The sequence below is a fragment of the Abrus precatorius genome, unplaced genomic scaffold (assembly GCF_003935025.1).
Source record: "Abrus precatorius isolate BTA unplaced genomic scaffold, Abrus_2018 Scaffold9, whole genome shotgun sequence".
Classification (NCBI taxonomy): Eukaryota; Viridiplantae; Streptophyta; class Magnoliopsida; order Fabales; family Fabaceae; genus Abrus; species Abrus precatorius.
The window spans coordinates 11302768-11323935 of NW_020874439.1; the positions used below are offsets into that span (position 1 = coordinate 11302768).

At 30.2% G+C, this 21168-nt stretch overlaps 4 protein-coding genes across 4 annotated transcripts; 2 read left to right on the forward strand and 2 right to left on the reverse strand.

The window, feature by feature from the left end:
• The first annotated feature begins 1238 nt into the window (after window positions 1–1238).
• Window positions 1239–3807, forward strand: LOC113851494 (salicylic acid-binding protein 2-like). Its single transcript, XM_027481991.1, has 3 exons — window positions 1239–1664; window positions 2413–2544; window positions 3520–3807. The coding sequence occupies exons 1-3, from the start codon at window positions 1239–1241 to the stop codon at window positions 3805–3807; spliced, it is 846 nt and encodes a 281-aa protein (XP_027337792.1).
• Window positions 3808–6213: 2406 nt separating this feature from the next.
• On the forward strand, window positions 6214–10373 carry LOC113850799 (methylesterase 3-like). Its single transcript, XM_027481335.1, has 7 exons — window positions 6214–6321; window positions 6368–6469; window positions 6847–6874; window positions 8362–8429; window positions 8490–8834; window positions 9607–9741; window positions 10086–10373. Exons 1-7 carry the CDS (start codon window positions 6214–6216, stop codon window positions 10371–10373), a joined length of 1074 nt encoding a protein of 357 aa, XP_027337136.1.
• A 2366-nt stretch (window positions 10374–12739) lies between these two features.
• Window positions 12740–15985, reverse strand: LOC113850800 (cytochrome P450 714C2-like). Its single transcript, XM_027481336.1, has 5 exons — window positions 15688–15985; window positions 14801–15027; window positions 14254–14495; window positions 13714–14086; window positions 12740–13165 (listed from the first exon to the last, which is right to left on the reverse strand). Exons 1-5 carry the CDS (start codon window positions 15983–15985, stop codon window positions 12740–12742), a joined length of 1566 nt encoding a protein of 521 aa, XP_027337137.1.
• A 1297-nt stretch (window positions 15986–17282) lies between these two features.
• LOC113849973 (acetylornithine aminotransferase, mitochondrial) lies at window positions 17283–20689 on the reverse strand. Its single transcript, XM_027480257.1, has 4 exons — window positions 20566–20689; window positions 19572–20030; window positions 18410–18844; window positions 17283–17994 (listed from the first exon to the last, which is right to left on the reverse strand). Exons 2-4 carry the CDS (start codon window positions 19998–20000, stop codon window positions 17461–17463), a joined length of 1398 nt encoding a protein of 465 aa, XP_027336058.1. The 5' UTR covers window positions 20001–20030; window positions 20566–20689; the 3' UTR covers window positions 17283–17460.
• Window positions 20690–21168: the final 479 nt, after the last annotated feature.

Here is a 21168-nt window from a genome sequence, read left to right on the forward strand (position 1 = left end):
GAGGTATACAGTTAAGGAGAAGATTTGAAAAATCTTGGGGAAATGAGGATGGTGAATGTTAATAATGAAAAGGGTACACAATAAATTATTGAAAATAAACATTCACAGGCCACATCCTCATCTCCCGACAAAACTCCTGACTATACCTTTGCTAAAAAAGGTCAGAGCGGCACACGTGTATCCGTGATGTTGCGGCCAACCAGCAGCTATCTATACTAGAAGTCCTCAGGGGATCCCAGGAGCAATCATTATGATGAAAAGTGATATAGATAAGAGGTGGTAAAGAATATGTATGATATGATATATGTATCGTAGCAGATCAGTTCATGTTATTATGGTATGTGTGTTGTAGTACATCAACGGGTGTTATTGGGACAGATGTATCGTGACACATGAATTGAAATGATATGATACATGTATAATAACGTACAAGTCAGCATAGAAATATATGTATAATGAGTGAAATGTTATATGTGCTTGATGAATGATTGTATGACTACATGTATTTGAATGAGAGTCAATTAGAATAAAGTATTAGACTACGACTCTAATTATTATTATTAGTTAAGATATACTAAAAAAGATTTAGTGGACGGAAAATACTCACCCTTACTGATTATTTTCAGGTAATGAAAGAGAAGAAATTGAGACAAATGATCCGTTCTAGGGTCATACTCATCAAGGAGTTGCAAGAAAGGAACTATTCGGATATAATAAAGTTTTATGAAATAGATGTATAAATTTTTAATGTATTTTTATTCATTTTAAAAGAGAAATCTTGTGTTAAAAATATATTTGTATATTTCTAAAAAAATATTGTAAATTCGTCAAGTTTTCTAATTTGTATTCCTATATTGTACCATTTATACAAAGTATACAAATTTTGTTAATTATATTTTAATAATATTAATATTAAATATAAATTAATTTCAATATGAAAGAGGGATGTTACAAGCTAGTTATGTACAAGTACCTACTCCTTTTATTTTTTTCATCCCGTGCTGCAGAGGGTATATTATATTATATTACATTGCATTATATATATATATATATATATATATATATATATATAGTAAATAAATTATTTATGAAGTCAACAAATATATAATTAAACAATTAATTATTCTAGGGAAAAATAACGTATTTAAGTAGACATATGTGTATAAAAAGACCAAGACTCGGTATTTCTAGCAAAAATTATCAACAAAATAAGGAAAGACAAGGCCAAAAATTTGAAGATGTTGAAAAGGGAGAGGCACACTTTGGTGGTCCTTATCTTATTCTTTGTCACACTGGTCCATTGTGTTAATGGGAAGCACTTTGTGCTGGTCCATGGAGCCATTCATGGTGCATGGTGTTGGTACAAAGTGGCTAATCAGTTGAAATTAGCTGGTCATAATGTCACAACTCTAGACATGGCTGCTTCTGGCATCAATCCAAAGCAAATGCAAGAGATTCATTCAATTTCAGAGTACCATGAACCCTTGATGAAATTCATTGCCTCTCTTCCTCCAAATGAAAAGGTGATTTTGGTTGGTCATAGTCTTGGTGGGCTATCTGTGTCTATTGCTATGGAAAAATACCCTCAGAAAATCTCTGTTGGAGTTTTTGTCACTGGGGTTGTTGTCTCTCAAAACTTCACTTACCAAGCTTTTCTTAAAGAGGTACTTTTCTCTCTAGTCCCATATTTACATCTGATAATCAATACCCACTAGCTGCATGTTTGCTTCAACTTAGTTTGGACAAGTAGTTTGTTTAATTTTGGTATATTTAGATAAATAGTTTAATTAATTATGCACTTATTTAACAATTTTTTATATAAAATTCATGTCATTATTTTGATCATAAAAATTATTAGAATAAATTAAAAAATCCTTATTTTGATAAAAATATATATATATATATATATATATATAAATTAATTAATTAAGTTAAAAGAAGCTTATAAGAGTTCTAACTTATTTTGTAAATTTTATATAAACTCTTCAAAATGTGCTTTTAGAAAACTTTAAAAGATATTTTTAAAAATTAATTTGTTTGAGGTTTAACTGTATTTTTAACTTTTTTAACTTTGGATTATTTACAATTTAGTTTTTTAAAATAATTATATTATGTTTTTGTTTTTAAATTAATTATATTTGTTTATTTAAAATTATATATAAATATATATATCGATTCAAACCGAAAGGAAGCATACCAATCTACCCTATTGAATTTAAATTGTGTTTGAGAAACTGTAGTTAGAATGAACGTAGCACACAAAACTGCTTGAAACGACTTTCATCTTTTGTTATTTGTCATTTGAATCCATTAAAGCACTACTTTTTATATGGTATAAACATATCGAAACACTTTATTAAAATAGTATTGTGAATATGGACAATTTGAGAAATTTTTGCTTCAATCGTGCAGCGAAGAAGAAGATTGGGCTCCATTTTAGACATTCAATATTTCATATTTAATGGAACCAACAATCCTCCCATCCTCTCATCGCTTGGAGTGCAATTCTTAACATCCAGATTATACCAATTATCACCATCTCAGGTAATTACATTTTCAAATTAATTTGAATCCATTGCTTTCCCTATGTTACATATTTTGATTTTAACTGTGCATGGTGTATATAATCACGCAAGAAGATACATATTTAGTTTTAAATGTAAAAATAAAAATTTCATGAATTAAAAGAGGAAGAATTGTGAGTTAGAATATATCAAGGTCATCATAATTTCTTTTTTAAAGAATATAATTCTTAATATATAACCGTGATACATTTAGTATAAATAGATTATAATTATGATGAAGCAATTATTTAAGATTGGCTAAAGGTCCCTTATTATTAGATGATCACACTCGGATCTCAACTATGTGAAAGTAATATATATTATCATGTCTTATATTTCCTCTTCCACCGGTATTAAATTAGAAAAACTTAAATACCTTTTTTATTTTTATATTTTTGAAATTTCAATTTTAATCTCTTTAATTATTTTGTTTTAATTTGAATTTTTATAAATTTATTACTTTTAGTCTCTAATGATGATGTAACCCTCAAAAAGTAGTACATAACAACCTCTTAGTTATTCACATTATTATTAGGGATCAAAAGTGATGAATTTATAAAAAAAAAATTGAAACTAAAATCAATTTAACAAATATCTATAGTCAGAATTTCATATAAATGTAAAGACTACAAACATATTAAATCCTAGACAAAAATAATGTAAAAAATTTGACTCCTACTCTCTTTTTTGCGAAGAGTTTTACTATACTAGACACTGTCTTTGATCCAGAGTCATTTGAGCAATCCGAAAAGCCATAATTTGAAAAGTAAAATGTTACAATTCAAATAAAACCGTAGACACTTGATTAACTTTTTTAATTTTTCTAACATACACTTATTTTATTTTTTATATACTTTATTTTTTGTATATATGTACAGTGTAGTGTTCCTCCAGGATTAACAAAGAGCTTTACTTATTATTGAAGCAAATTAAACCTAATTATTCATTCATGCAGGATTTGACGCTTGGTTTATCTTTGGTGAGACCTTTACCTCCCTTTGCAAATGATGTTAAATTATTGGCAGAACAAACAGCTGTTACAAACAAGAAGAATGGAAGGGTATCTAAAGTCTTCATCATCAGTGAAAAAGACAATTTGATAAACGAGGATTTTCAAAAGTGGATAATTGAGAAAACAGGTCCATATGCTCAAGTGAAAATGGTAGATTCAGATCATATGGTGATGTTCTCCAATCCAAAAGAGCTTAGCTCCGAACTATTAGAGATTGCTTACAAATATTAATCTTTAAATTTTAATGTAATGTGCATCATGAAAATAAAGAATGTTTACTACCATGTATCATAAATTTAAAGGAGTATTTTCATTTTTTTTTCAGTAATAAATTACTACATATTTCTAATAATAGTTATGGTTGCTTTACTATATGTCAGATTTTAATTGATAGTTAAATCTTGTTATGATTAAGACATAAGGTTTGAATTTTTAATTAATTACATGTGTTTATGATTCAATTTTTTGTTGTTGTTTTGTATAGTTATTTTGTATATTTAATACATAGGACAATAATTTTTATTATTAATGTGTAATTTTTTTACTTTTACATTTTATATAATCGCAAAGGTGTATCAGTACCCACGTTACATTATGTGTCACGAAATGTGAATCCACTTTCAAAAACAAAAATCATATTTACTTTTAATTAATTAAATGATCAACTTGTTAAATAAAAAAAAAATTAACTCTCATTTTATTCATTGAACATTTACAATATTAACATATAATTTACATCATCTTTAAATGTTATATAAGCCATGAGTGTTTATATATAGTCACATTATCTTAAATTTGTGTAATGTGAATTTTTTTAAAATAATTATTTTAATTTAATTTTAGTCATACAATAGTTTATAACATAAATTTGTAGTCTTCTTCTGTATCTTTAAATTTTATTTATCAGAAAAAATCATGTATGGACATGTTATCTTTTATTATATGTGTTGTGAATTTATTTTAGACTAAACTCTTTATTAAAAATTTGTCATCTCATAAACTCTTATATGTACTATAACTATTTGACTTTGTTTTATTTACTGCAATAGGAGACACACAAGAGTAGAAACAAAAAATGTCAAGTAAAAGTAAGTTTTTAAATACTTTTTTCCCTTCAACTTTAAATCTAAATGATTGCATCTTGTGAATAATTTTGGCTCTTCCAAAAAATTAAATAATAAAAATTATTGTAACAAAAAAATTATTCAAGGCTTTTAATGTAGAAAATAATATATGCTGCAAAATTCATAAATAACATTTTTTATAAATATTTAATAATTTTTGCAAGAAATTTTGTAAAACAAAACCTAAATTTTAAGTAGTGAATACATTAGGAGTGTAGTGATTCAATTTCCATCCATTCCAATATATTATTTATTTCCACATCTTACTTGATTTTTTCTCAATACTGATTTCTTTAAGTTTGAAACGGGTTATTTAAATTTTGTTTACTAGAAATTATTTTGGTCAATACTAAAACGCATTTGACACTTCACTTCAACTTGTTGTTTAACTTCAACATTTGAGTATACAACTTGGATCACATCATATTATTGTAATGTATAGTCTCCGTTTTGGGATAAAATTGGATGAAAAGGATAAGAGGATTCGTAAGCTTAAAAAATATAGAGAAAGAAGAAATGATGGAACTCAAAGCATTTAAAACAAATGAGCAGAGTGAATGTTATTAAGTGAAATCGATTGTTGACTTGATACTTTTGTTGGTGATTCTATTTATAATAAATAAAGGGATACAAAATAAGCTTATATTTATTACATAAATACAAAAATAAGAGTACTTTTGTTTAGATAAAAGTGACAATTTTCAAGTTTTAATTAAAACATGCTACTCTGAGAGTGAAGCAAACATTTCTCCTTAGGCAACTAACATCCATTTTGTTGCATGTTACTACAACTGGTGTATATTCTACTCTTTAGAAATATACAACTTCACATACAGTGCTTTGGATCTGCATTATACCTGTCATACATTTTGTGAAGGAATCTGTGTATTTTTTTTCATTTCCTATGGCTCTTCGTTTGGACTTTTCTTGCAATTTGCTTTTATCCTAAGGTTTCAAACAATTACTTTGCACCTGGGTCAGGTCGTAATCTTGGTTTAGATTGACTATTGGGTTGTTGTTCCGAACAATTTACTCCATGTGCTCTTAAATTAATTTTCATATGCATGGTTGCCCTTGAGTGTGCCCTTTTCTTTTTTGAAAATTTGAATTTCCCATGCACATTTTCTATTGGAAAACTTTGGTCTCTATATTAAATGCTTGAGGTAGAATTTTGTAAAAAAACTTACCCTTGTCTTTATTAGACGCGTTTACTTTCTTAGATAGTGCCTAAAAAAACTTTGCCCGTTTTAATTCGCTCCATTAAATGTCCTTATTCTATTTAATACCCTCTTCTTTTAAGGTCCCCTTTTATGAAACCTACTCCTTCTTTTTGCTTAGTTGTCCTAGCCTTCTCTTTACCCTATGCACTCATGATTTCTTCTTCTTCTTCACTTCCAAAATGATGTCTCCTCAGGAACTGGTTCTGATGAGCTCCCTTCCAACCCAATTCTGACTGTTTTCAGCATTTGCCCCCAACTTTCTTCTACTTGCTTAAGCCACAGAATGTCCTAGGATGTTGCTTAATGTGCCTTTCTATAAGCGTAATTTTGATCCTCCTCCTCCTTTAGGTGGTGACTTCATTTCTATCGGCCCATTGGGGACACCTGCAACAGATTCTCGGGTTCACCTTTGTTATGGTTCAACATAAATGCCTTCTTTTGTCATAGGTCCTTCTTTGCTCCACTCACACCTACTTCACCAAGACTTATGCACTCATATGTCAAATCTGCTTCAAGGAGCGTCACTTTACATTGCAAAGTGCGATCTTGGTATCTTTTGATGAAGTTAACTAGTGCTTTTTGGATTTTTTGCTTTATTTGCCCCAAGTCTGTGAGTGACTACGAGAACTCTTTCAATCACAACACCTTGTCACTTCAGTATATTCCCAAATCATTCCCAAATCGATTTTGTTGCAGCATGTTGGAACTGGTGCATTGACTTTTGCATAAAGCTAGATGCTTCTCATCATATTTGAAAGTTTCAAGTTATGCACTCTAATAATGAACGGACTTATTATATCCTACTTCTTAGGAATATACAACTTTGTTTCATATCAGCATTATACCCACCATACGTCTTGTGAGAAAATATGTGTATTTTTTTCTGTTCTTATCGCTCTTTGTTTGGACTTTTTTTTTTTTTGCAGATTGTTTTCATCCTGAAGCTTAAAACAAGTACTTTGCACTTGGAGGTGGTCATAATCTTGATTTAGATTGATTATTGGATTTTTCCAAACAGTCTGTAGATTAAAAATCATGCTAACTATTATAAAAAAAATTAAATTCTAACCTTTTCTTTGGTTTACAATATTCAAATAACTCGAAGCGTACCTTCTGAAGTCCCACGAATAACTTTTGTATAAATCAATAGACATACACTCTATATAATACTTCTTTAAAGGATTGACTTTATAGGGATGCTGCATCTTCCTATAAATTAATCGCTACAAGAGATTTTGCTGTCTGCAAATGGGTTCTTTGGGAAACAAATTAATGATATGAACATAAATCAATTCAATAGAATGATTACGCACAAAACAATAATTAGATAACATTTAGATGTTAGTTTTCAATGAAGATTGAAATTTCACTTCCATGATTTATGATATATTAAATATAATTCTAATTTTAATTAGTAAATAAAATAAACAGAACTAAAAAATAACTAATAAGTTTTATCCAAAATAACTAACTTAGAACTACTGCATATACAGGACCAGATAATCTATAGTTCTATCAGGAATATCATTCTATGTTTATTTTATTCTCTTTAATTTCTCTTCCCTTATTTTCATTTTTATCCAAATAGAATGATGAAGTTTATTTTTAAAAACAATTTAAAGTTAAACTTTTGTCATTAAATAAATAAATTCAACTTAATTTATTTAATAAATAAGTTTGAAAGTAACCAAAGTCTGATATAAATTAGATTATAAGTTTCCAACAACTAACTTGTTTTCCAAAAGTCTTGTGTTACAACAAATCATCGCTGGAACCACGATTCAGAAACCTACTTTCATCTTTCAAAACTTTACCTTATGTAACAACAAAAACAATCGCTGCAACCACGATTCAAAACATCACTGAAAAAGAAAACATCATGAAGAAGAGAGAAATTTTAAGATGTGACATAAATGAAGTCTATGATCACAAGAAGTTTCAGATATAATTTAAATGTTAATAAAATGTATAGCGTGCAAATAAAATTGATACAGGATGTGATTCCAAAATCTATAATCCTGATATCAGTAATAGAAATAATTACTATTACACTGAAAAGTAATTGCACCTAATGCATAGTGGATTGGAAAACTTATATAACATACTAGATGACCTAAGAAGGCTCCTTCACCTTGTGAGAAATGAGTGCATTTTACTCAAATTTTGAAATTAGCTTTGTATGGCTTGACTTTCATCATGAGCTAGTTATGTACAAGTACCTACTCCTTTTATTTTTTTTTCATCCCGTGCTGCAGAGGGTATATTATATTATATTACATTGCATTATATACATATATACATATATATATATATATATATATAGTAAATAAATTATTTATGAAGTCAACAAATATATAATTAAACAATTAATTATTCTAGGGAAAAATAACGTATTTTAGTAGACATATGTGTATAAAAAGACCAAGACTCGGTATTTCTAGCAAAAACCATCAACAAATTAAGGAAAGAGAAGGCCAAAATTTTGAAGATGTTGAAAAAGGAGAGGCACATTTTGGTGGTCCTTGTCCTATTCTTTGTCTCACTGATCCATTGTGTTAATGGGAAGCACTTTGTGCTGGTCCATGGAGCCATTCATGGTGCATGGTGTTGGTACAAAGTGGCTAATCAGCTGAAATTAGCTGGTCATAATGTCACAACTCTAGACATGGCTGCTTCTGGTATTAATCCAAAGCAAATGCAAGAGATTCATTCAATTTCAGAGTACCATGAACCCTTGATGAAATCCATTGCCTCTCTTCCTCCAAATGAAAAGGTGATTTTGGTGGGTCATAGTCTTGGTGGGCTATCTGTGTCTATTGCTATGGAAAAGTACCCTCAGAAAATCTCTGTTGGAGTTTTTGTCACTGGGGTTGTTGTCTCTCAAAACTTCACTTACCTAGCTTTTCTTAAAGAGGTACTTTTTCTCACTATATTTACATCTAATAATCAATACCCACTAGCTGCATGTTTGCTTCAACTTAGTTTGGACTAGTTAGTTTAATTTTGGTATGTTTAGATAAATAATTTAATTGATTATGAACTTATTTCATAATTTTTTATATAAAATTTCATGTCATAATTTTGATAATAAAAGTTATTATGATAAATTAAAAAATGCTTATTTTGATAAAATATATATAAAAAATTAATTAAGTTAAAAGAAGCTTATAAGAGTTCCAAGTTATTTTGTAAATTTTATATAAACTCTTCAAAATGTTCTTTTAACAAAATTTAAAAGATATTTTTAAAAATTAATTTGTTTGAGATTTAACTGTACTTTTAAATTTATTTAATTTGGATTATTTACATTTATTTTTTTAAGTTTTTTAAAATAATTATATTATGTTTTTGTTTTTAAATTAATTTTATTTATTTATTTAATATATATATATATATATATATATATATAAGACTCCTCTAATGAAAAAGTGATCATATATATATATATATATATATAAAGGGAGCATACCAATCTGAACCTTATTTAATTTAAATTGTGACTGTGAAACTGTAGCTAGAATGAATGTAGCACACAAAAGTGCTTGAAAACGGCTTTCATCTTTTGTTATTTGTCATTTGAATCCATTAAAGCACTACTTTTTTATATGGTATAAATGTCAAAACACTTTATTAAATTAGTACTGTGAATATAGACAATTTGAGGAATTTTTGCTTGGATCGTGTAGCAAAGTAGAAGATTGGGCTCCATTTTAAACATTCAATATTTCATATTTAATGGGACGTCCAACAATCCTCCCATCCTCTCATCGCTTGGAATCGAATTCTTAACATCCAGATTGTACCAATTATCACCACCTGAGGTAATTACATTTTCAAATGAATTTTTGTCTATATCTTTCCTACAGTACAATTTGATTTTTGTCTATATCTTTATTTTATTTCATATTTGGTTTTAATCCGAATCAAACCTGATTTTAACTGTGAATGGTGTATATAATCACATAAAAGATACATATTTAGTTTTAAATGTAAAAATAAAAATTTATGAGTTAAAAGAGGAAGAATTGTGAGTTAGCATGTATCAAGGGTCATCATAATTTATTAGTTAAAAGATTATAATTCTTATAAACTATATCTTTTGTATATATGTACAATGTAGGTTTACTTATTATTGAAGCCAAATTAAACCCAATTATTCATGCAGGATTTGACGCTTGCTTTATCTTTGGTGAGGCCTTTACCTCCCTTTGCAAATGATGTTAAACTATTGGCAGAACAAACAGCTGTTACCAACAAGAACAATGGAAGGGTATCTAAAGTCTTCATCATCAGTGAAAAAGACAATTTGGTAAATGCGGATTTTCAAAAGTGGATAATTGAGAAAACAGGTCCATATGCTGAGGTGAAAATGGTAGATTCAGATCGTATGGTGATGTTCTCCAATCCAAAAGACCTTAGCTCCGAATTATTAGAGATTGCTTACAAATATTAATCTCTAAAGTTTCATGTAATATGCACCATGAAAATAAAGAATGTTTACTACCATGTATAATAAATTTAAAGGTCTTTTCATTTTCTTTTTCAGTAATAAAACACTACATATGTACTAATAAATATGTGTTGATCCATGGAGGCCTTCATGGTGCATGGTGTTGGTATAAGGTGGCAAATCAGCTTAAATCAGCAGCTGGCCACAATGTCACAGCTCTGGACATGGCTGCTTCTGGCATCAATCCAAAGCAAATGGAAGAGATTCATAAAATTTCACAATACTATGAACCTTTGATGACATTCATGGATTCTCATTTTTATTTTTTTTAAACAAATTTACAAAAAAAAATTAAATTTCTGTTTAAATATAGTTTTACTCCTTATAGTTATCACTTAATTATAAATTAGTCTTTATACTTAAAAAAAATATATATTTTAGTTCTTATACGAGTATTTTATTATGTTTTAATTTTTATCATTATAACATTATTAACACGATTAATGACAGAGACTAAAATATAATATTTGTAAGTATAGAAATTAATTCATAGATGTGTGTCAACTCTAAGATTAAATATATAGTTTTACTTTAAATTATTTATAAATTTGTTATTGCAAATCCATGGAAACTAGAAATTTTGTTTGGATGGTGAGAAGATTTGGCTCCGTTTTGGAGAAATAATATTTCATATTGGATGGGACCAATTATGACCACTTGGAGTCGAATTGATGGCATCCAGATTGTACCAATTATCACCACCTCAGGTATACATTAAAAATTCCAGTAACACAGATTATACATCTAAAATTTAATGAGTTTAAATTTATATTTTATACTTAAAAAGCTGGTCCAAACATGATTAAAATTTAAATCACAAATCCTATGTTTAGTGGAGTTAATCGGACAAACCTATTTTATAAGTGATGTTAAATCATTGTTAGAACAAACAACAGTTACCAAGAACAAGAATGGAAGGGTATCTAAAGTATTCATCATCAGTGAAAAAGACAATTTGCAAACACAGGAATTTGAAATGTGGATAATTGAGAAATCTGGTCCATATGCTGATGTACCATGCATTATAAAAATAAATAATGTTTACATACCATTGGTATCATAAATTAGAAGGTATATGTTTCACCGAAGGTTTTTGTCTAATGTTTTAGTCGAATATGTATTTTAAATTAATTAATATAGTTTTAGTTTTGTTTTTTTTTTAACCCTTATCATTTTTAAAAGATTAAATGTTTGATTGTCATATTAAAATATGTATATTTTAATTCAAAAATTAACCTAAAAATAATTAAAATATTAACAATTAAAATCAATATTCAAAATTATTTTAATTATATTTTACTGTGTTATCCTTAAAATGAAATAAGCTGTAAGAGTGGATAGAGGAAAAAAATTTATTAATATTTTGTGAAATGTAACATCTAATATTTATATAAATAAAATCTTATCAAAAAGTATAATTTTGTAAAAGAATATGAATATTAAAATGGCCGCATAACATGACAATCATATCAAAAAGCTATTGTATTAGGAGTATCTATGAAAGAAAAATGCTAGCAACACATTTTTATCTATTAGCTAAAATTTATTAAAAATTATAGAAATACCAAAAAAATAAAATTAAGAATAAAAAAGAGTTTAAACTAATATAAATTTTATAGTTTCTAATAAATTTTAACCAATAATTAAGCCTGTATTACAAAAAGGTATTACTAGTATTCATTTTTTTACTATCATCCCTTAACAGTTTCTTTCAAAATACAAAATTGTGCAGTGACCCATTTTGATGTTTTCAATGAAACCCTTGATAACAAAAAGTTACATTAAGCTTCAAGTAATACAAATCAAGTAGAGTATAAAACTCTTAGGACCTATTTTTCTTAATCACAAAAATCAAATCCAAGACCTTACTTTCGAGGAACAAGTTTCTTATCACTTGAGGCAACAAGCTTTGGCTGGATGTTTACATTCTGAACAGATTATATCTATATTTCTTACTCCCAACATCTCATATCATCTGTTACTTTAAGATTTCAAAACTTGTCACTCAAAATATTTGTCACTTCAAGTTCTTTCCTCCATGTTTTAATCTTTTCATCATTCATTAGCAAGAAAAACAATTGTCACATGATTATCTACGTTTATTTATTGTAACTCATACGTTAAATCCACATTTACTGATCTTCTAACGTAAATCCAAACATACACTGTGTCAACCATCCCATTTAGCAAGCACAAAACATTTCCTGCATGTTTTCATCATTCATTTGCAAGATTATGTCAACCATCCCATAATTCCCAAGCACAAAAACAAAAAGGGACTCCAACTAACAAGGGAAGAACCCTTTTAGTTACATTCTTGTCATCTTAAGAACTACTCCATGGCCAGGTTCTATAACCAAATGGAAAGCAGGTGCATGGCAGTAACTTGGTGAGAGAGAGAGTTGAAACTTCATCAGAATGAGAGATAAAATCACCTTCAGTTCTGTCATGGCTAAATGCTGTCCAACGCAGACCCGTGCGCCTACTCCAAATGGTAAATAAGCTCCTGGTACCTTGCATGCCTCAAGCACCCCATTTTCAAATCTTCCTGGATTGAATATGTGAGCATCAGGACCCCAGAATTCAGGATCTTGATGCAGTAATGGAATTGGAATCTGAATATTCATTCCTTTTGGAATTAGGATACCCTTTAAACTAACATCTTGGAAAGCTGTTCTAACAGAAAATGCTGCTGGTGAATAAAGCCTTAAAGTCTCTTGAATCACCATGGTTAACTGCAAATGTAACATTTTTATACAAGGTAAGAATGCTTATAAACCTTTGAAATGATTTACTACAATTCTATTATATTCATGACTAAGACATACATATGTTGAATTCAGAAAGGCCTCTTTTAATTTATCTATGTTGCTTCTTGTTTTCAACTCTTTTTTGCATGTATTATCCATTTTAGGCCAACAAAATCTTGAGCAAGGAAATTGTATATAAAATCCTTTTGACAAAACCATTAGATATACCATGACACAGTGATCTCTCGATTTGTTTCTTCTTTTCAAGGAGATCACGGTGAATTGAAACAGGATAATATCGTAATGAATTTGTAATGAAATTTCTACAATTACAGACCCTCTTTTTAACTTACACAAAAACAGTATGAAATACATTGAATGTTATTTGTACAATGTTTCCAACAAAAATTTTATGGAATTAGATTTTCCATGTCATTTTCTATGTCCAAAATCAATATAATTAATCCAGGGGAAATAACTTCAATGTATTTCATGGAAACACTTAGCTTTAGCACATACTCTGTATAGCATACCGTTTTCATGCTCTTAAGCATACTTGCATCTGGAGCACCGTTTCCACAAACTTCAAGCACCTCAGCACGAGCACGATCTTGCCAATCTTGGTGTACAGCTAACAGCATTAAGCACCATGATGCTGTGATTGCAGTAGTCTCATGTCCAGCAAAGAATATATTTTTGCAATTATCTATCACAAACCTTTCACGTGAGATGGAATTTGAAAATAGGCCATCACTACTCTTGCAATTCTTTGCACCCTCAAGTATCATTTGTAAAAGATCCTGCTCATGAGTTTCCTCCTGGCGTTGTCTTACAATCTTTAATATCTTTGAGTGTATCTCTTTCTCCAATCTCCACATCTGTCTGTTGCTTTTGTTTGGCAAGAATCTAAAACAGATTATGACACCATTTTTCATATTAGTAGCATCACTAACAAAAACATAATATACAAATATATGATAAAGATACAAGCAAAAGGAAAACATTACAGTGGAGAACATGCGCATTACATCTCTCACAATTCATGAAAAAAAAAAAAAAACGTTCACACATACCGATAGCCTGGAATTCCAGCATGTATCTTGGACAAGAGTTTTTGAAGGTCTCTAAGCATTGAGAATATTTCTTTCCCTTCACTATAATTGCTCCCAAAACAAGCTCTGGTGATTATGTCAGCTGACAAACTTCGGAGATCTTCATCAATTTTAATCTCTAAAACTCCTCCCTCACTATCAAGTCTAGTCTCCCAAGACCTTAGTATTATATTTGTTGATTCAACTATCAGATTAACCATTGCCTTCACATGATTTACAGCAAAAAAATTATTAGATTGCTACTAAATTCAATGTTTAGGCAATATCAGGTTGATCAATGTTAATACATTCACTATTCTTTTCAACATGATTTACAGCAAGAGATAATTATCAGTTCAAGAAACAAGCAGTTGCATGTGACAGCAATATCATTACTACTGCTTATACGCCTGTCGTTTGGCTCTTGTAGAATAGTTTTCAAGATTAAAATACTTCAGCATACTAACTTTTTCTCTCTGAAGTATTCCATTTCTTTTGTGCAGGACAGGGTAGAGCATAATACACTTACCTTCACCTTATCAAGGTATAGTTCAGGAGCAATTATCTTCCTCTGATGTGCCCAAATTGGCCCACTTGATGACAATATACCTTGGCCCAAGAGTGGCCCCAAATCTTTGGATAGATATGTAGGCTTCCCTAGGTTCAAAGATGTGTGCATGATGACCTCCTTCACCATCTCTATATCTGCCACCATTAGCCACTGTATATTCCCAGAAGAAAACAAGTATATGGGCCCTGCATGTATCTAATAGAAATTAAATTTTGGACTATAAAATCACCTCAACTTACACTCAATTCTTGGGAGACTAAACTTTCCATTTAGTATTATATCAACCCTTATCAGCACTTCCTGCAAAGTATCAATTTTTCCTATGACTTTGATTATTGCAAGTGTCAACTTGTCATTGGAACACAAAACACCATTCCACCCATTCTCATAAAGAAAGTTACAGCGATGACAAATTTCTTCTCTTGAGAATTGAGAATCCGATTCTTTCTGCCTAAAATTGAGAATGCCACTACTGAAACCATTTCAAATTTGGCATCTGAATCTAAATCACAATGCTATGGAATCTGAAATTGGGTCTACCCATAGAACATCTCTGTCAACTTTATCAGATCAAAGAACACAAATGAGTTCATAATAGACCATCACCAAACTAAATTCATAAACTCAGAACACATGAAAGAACTCAAAACCCCCCAAATGAAAACATCAAGTGTGTGCTTTCATTTTGCATTTATAACATTTTATAATCAAAATATCGCCAGAAAACTCTTTAAAAAGTACTGTTTTAATTTATTAAAAACCACACATGAACTAAATAAAAAGAACAGTGAGTGATTGTTGATTGATTTCTCAACATGTTCATAAGAGAGTACAAAGTAACTGACCATATTTTTGGATCCACTTTTGGACGTGAGGGAACAAAGTGAAGGGCCATGTATGAGAAATAGAAACATGTTTGTCTTGGACTTGTATGGTTGGTGCTGACTGAACTTGAAGCAAAAGGGTCTTCATTTCTGGGATGTTGCCAAAGTAGAAGTGAGGTGAAGGACCATGAATCCCTTGCCTCTGAAGCTTTGCTCTCAGTGATCTTGGCCTCAACACCAACACTTTGAATACATGCATCAACACCACCAACACTGCTCCCAGCACAACATGCAGTGTGTTCATCTTCAACACTTGCATCTTCCTCTCCCTTCGCACTACAGCACAAAGTCCCCCTGACTCAAATTGAAGTTTATTGGTGGTTGAAAAGGTGAAAGCTCCATCATCTAAAAGCGTAGTATATTTCAATAAACTATTAAATAAATAAATAAATATTTTAAGGATAAAAGAAAAACATGAATGTAGTAATAATAGAAGATAATCATTTCATATGATAGAAATAGAAGATAAATACAAAATTTTAAATTCAAAGCCAAGATAATATTGCAGGTTATTTATTCAATGTCATTTGAAAGATTGATCTTTAATATTTTTATGTGTAAATTATTTAAATCAAATTTTTGATTTATTTTTAGCGAATACTATAGCTATTTCCACAATTAACAGTAGAAGATTATTCCTCTCAAAACGTGAATATTATTGATGAGTTTTATTTCTCTAATTTTAATTAGAAAATAATATAAAAAATATTCATAGTACTCAACATAGGTTTTTTCTTCTTCTGGTCCTCCACGAGTTCTCCTTGGCAAGTATGGTCACTGTGATGAGTCAAACAATGACTTCAAAGTTATAGATTCAAACCCATTTCATACCTAGTTTCCAACATACGCAACTTGCTAAACCAATCCCTGTTGTCTATAAGGACATGAATGAAAATCATGGCTACTTAAAAATGTTACATTTTGATTTGCTCACGAGCATTAATCACTTGCACTTATAAAACTTACTATATCGATACGTCTCTGTCTCTATGCACTGTCAACAACATATGAATCTCCCCGTAATAAAAGCTCTCATGGAATCTTCATATAACGTGGATTCATAAACGTGCTACAAGTTGTAAACTTCAGCAATATAGATTGATAGATTAGTAAACAGTAAATGACCGAAAGAAAAACAAAACACGTGTGTTTATAAAGATGGCGATAACTTTACATCACACAACATTTTTCGAAGAACCTAGTATCCCAATCTTGATTTTCACAAACAAAAACTCTTTTGCTTGCATCATTAATGCATTATAAAATAATCATTTTTTAATCAATACAGAACTTCACGACACCGGTAATAATAATAATAATAAAATTATTATTATTATTATTATTATGTATGAACAAATAAAAGTATATTCATTTTAATTTACAGTACATCGCACTAAAATTCAAAGACATAAATTTGAGAAAATATAACTTTAAGAGGCATTTACTAAAAAAAAGCAGATAAATATACTGGAAAAAAACATGGTTAACCACACAATTTCATTTTAAATTAAAAAAAAAAAAAAAAAAAAAAAACTCAAGTAAAAACGCCTACATGAGCACCACAAAAACAATATTTCCAGAAAGTCAGTCCATCCACATCCAGACTATGAGAGGTTTTCTCGTATCACTCTATGAGAGAAAGAAGGCTCAAAATTAACATATACCAAAAGATGGTTTATATAAATATAGATAATGATAACTGAGAAGACCCTGCAGTTATTGCTATGCTACACTTTATTTATTCTCATCAAGAACATCTAAAGTTTGGCACAAAATGTCAGCTGCTTGCTCAAGCTCCTTCTCTGTTATGATCAATGGCGGAACAAGTCTGACAACGTTTCCTTTTCCAGCAGTTAATACCAAAAGGCCAGAATTTCGGCATGCATCTACCATGGGTGCAGCGGAGACATCTAAATCAATTCCTACAATTAGCCCAAGACCACGGATTTCTTTCACATGCCGGTTCCCTCCTAACTTCTGCTTAAGTAGTTCTTTGAAGTAGAGGCCTTTCTTTGCTACAGATGACAAGAAATCAGGTTTTGATATTTTATCCAAAACAGCAAGAGCAGCATTGCAAACAAGCGGATTTCCTGCGAAAGTGCTTCCATGATCGCCATAGTTTATAGCAGAAGCAACTCTCTCAGTCACTAGGACTGCTCCAATAGGTAGGCCTCCAGCAAGAGGCTTTGCGAGGGTCATCATATCTGGGAAGACACCATATGCCTCATGGGCCCAAAGAAACCCTGATCTACCTAAGCCACATTGAACCTACAAATCATAGAAATAATATTAATACCCAAATGGAATAATTAAATATATGTTATAAATAGGACAGCTATACTTTGTCATTCAATGAAATAAGAAATTTCAGTAGATTTACAATAAGGTCACAGTATTAGATGATTTCATTCTGCTTTGTACCATTCAATCAATCAACCAACAATGATAAAAAGGCATAGTTAAACTAACCAATCATTTCAAGTGACAATGTTATTTTGAGTAAGATATTAAACAATCTTTTCCAAAGCTTCTTAATGCAACTGAAAAAATATTTAAAAGTGAAAACTAATTGTGTCTTTGCCTTTTACATACGGAAATTTCTGTTTCAAAAAATTAACTAACACAAGGCATTTGCAAACAACTATACAAATATTGTTGCATATCAGTGTTAGATAGCGGATACCTCATCAAACACAAGAAGTGCCCCAGCTTCATCACAAGCATTACGCAGAGACTGTAGAAATTCTTTTGTAGCACTATAAATTCCGCCTTCCCCTTGGATGGGTTCTACAAAAACTGCAGCAATGTTGCACTGCTTTATTAATTCTATTGCAGCCTGCGCATTTCCATACTCTACAAAGGTCACCCCAGGCATAACAGGTTCAAAAGGTGTTCTGTATTGCACTTTACTTGTCAAAGCAAGTGCACCCAAGGTTCTTCCATGAAAGCAGTTACTGAAAGCCATAAACTCTGTTGCTGGAACTTTCTCATCAGTAGTTGTGTGTCTCTGGTACTTTCTTGCAAATTTAATAGCTGCTTCATTTGCCTCAGTTCCAGAATTTGTAAAAAATACACGATCAGCAAAAGAAGCATGCACAAGACGCTTTGCAAGTTCTACCTGCATCAATCCAGACTAATTATAGAAACACATAAAGATATACTGCAACACTGTTCAGACGCAACATGCGGTTACAAGATATGAGCTAAAGTACAATGAAGCAACTATAAACAACAACAAAAGCCTTATCTAGAGTTCTAGAAAAACTAGAGTTTATAGAATTACAAAATGCACTTTAAGGTTTAGTAAACCTGGATAACAACAGTTGAGTTTCTCTTTGTTGAGAGAACGGTTCAGTATAAAACAAGTCTTCAATGCTGGAAATTTTCTTTTCTCAGAAGCTATGATAGATTACCTTTAAAGAGAACATGTTCCATGATCAAGTCTAAAATTTTCTTAGTATTCACTTTGTTAAATATCCTGACTCATCTATACCTTTCTCAAAACAACAGTTAAGGGTACAAAAATTTCAATCTTCTCCCTTGTCAATATAAGTTCGGTAATATTAATCCAGAATCTGCATTGAAGAAAAAACAAAGAGTTGACATACACCAGATCAAGGCAACATAAAGTAAGAGGATATAGTAAAGCTCATAATTTAATAACCATTCACACTTCCGATGATCCAACCCTGACATTGAAAACCAAGTTCTCTTGAAAGCATTTATAAAATTAAGCATACCTAAACAAATCAAAGAAATCCCAAACAAGCCAAAATTATGTAAGTTTGAATAATTTATAACAAACAAGTAAAAACTCAAACAGAAAAACAATAGCATGCCCAAACCTGAGGTATTGTGTAGAAAATATTGCTGGTATGAGTGAGGGTGCCAGCTTGCTCTATAACAGCTTTCAACCAGTCTGCATCCCCATGCCCTAATGCATTGACAGCAATCCCAGAACTCAAATCTAAATATTCTCTCCCTTCAACATCATACACCTTACAACCTTCTCCTCGCTCAAGCACCACCGGTGTTCTTGCATATGTGCCCACTAAAAACTTCCCTTCATTCTCAATCACAGCTTTAGTTTTCTCCAATGCTATCTTCCTAGCACTAGGTGCATTAACATCCACATTAAGACACGCACTCACACTCAAAGCACTCCGCGAATTCATTTGAACAACTGAATATCCACCTGTTAAAGCTCTCCCTCTCTCCAAATCAAAAGATTGACTTGGCTTATAACATGATTGACAAACGTGAACAGTACTCATTGTATTCAATTCTCCCCCTTTTCGTCTATGCTGAAAACAAAAGAAAGGCATGAACAAACAGCTTGCCATATAGTTCAGACTTCAAACATTCCATTTGAAGCAAAAGTTTTCAGGTTACCAACACTCATTGAAATAAAACCGATATACATTGTAAGTTTAAAAGGCCTTGTATAACTTGCAGAGAAGAAAGAGCAAAAACACATAAAAACAAAATCAAGATTTAGAAACATCAACAATGAAATTCAAATGCATGACAATGTTGGCCAGCAAACGAACCACAAAGCTCCACATAAAACCTTTACTTGGTTTGATTCCCCCAAAGCTACCATTCTACAGTCTATGATAAATTTTTACCCATATAATTAGTTTACAAGAAATTGAAACTGTGATGCAGTTTTCCATGCAAAACTACACTCACTAAACTCAACAAAGTAACAAACTTTTGGTACTTGAGAAACTGTCAATCTATTTTAAATTTTCAGCTTGCGGGTATCAAACACCTCTTCCCTAAACGCAATTTTGAAACACCCCTTTGCCCCAAAAATCAAAAAGAGCATAAACATACCTTTCTTCGTGCACGTTCCCAACTTGTAACGCGTGGTCTTGGGTGAGGGGAGATACAAGGCTATTAGCTATATGTAAGAGACGAATTAACCTAAAACCAGAGGAGGGCTAAAACAGCTTCCTGTGATCTATTTTTAAAACAGCTTTATGTTTTTAAAACTAAATTCTAATATAATATCAAACATATTTTTAAAATCTTTAATATTTGAAATTTTTATGAATAGTAGATAGGAAACTGAATTGACTAATAATCAATTTTATCTTAACAAAATTAGAAAAAAAATTCAAAAGGTAAAACAAACAAAAAAATAGTTGATAAAATTTTAAATTGTAATTACTTACAAATATGGTCAGATTTTAAAATGTTTATAAAAAAAATTTTGTTTAAAATATACAAACAAAAAGATTATAATTAAATAAATTTTTATTTTAAAAAAATAATTCACCATATAAACTTTAGTATTAAATCGATAATAAAATTTAGTATCAAATAGATGTGTAAACAATAATCAATTTATTTTTTTAACTTTATAAAATTACATATTTTTCTTATTTGAAAAATTATTAATTTTAATTTTTTAAATTTATTTTTTATTATCATTTT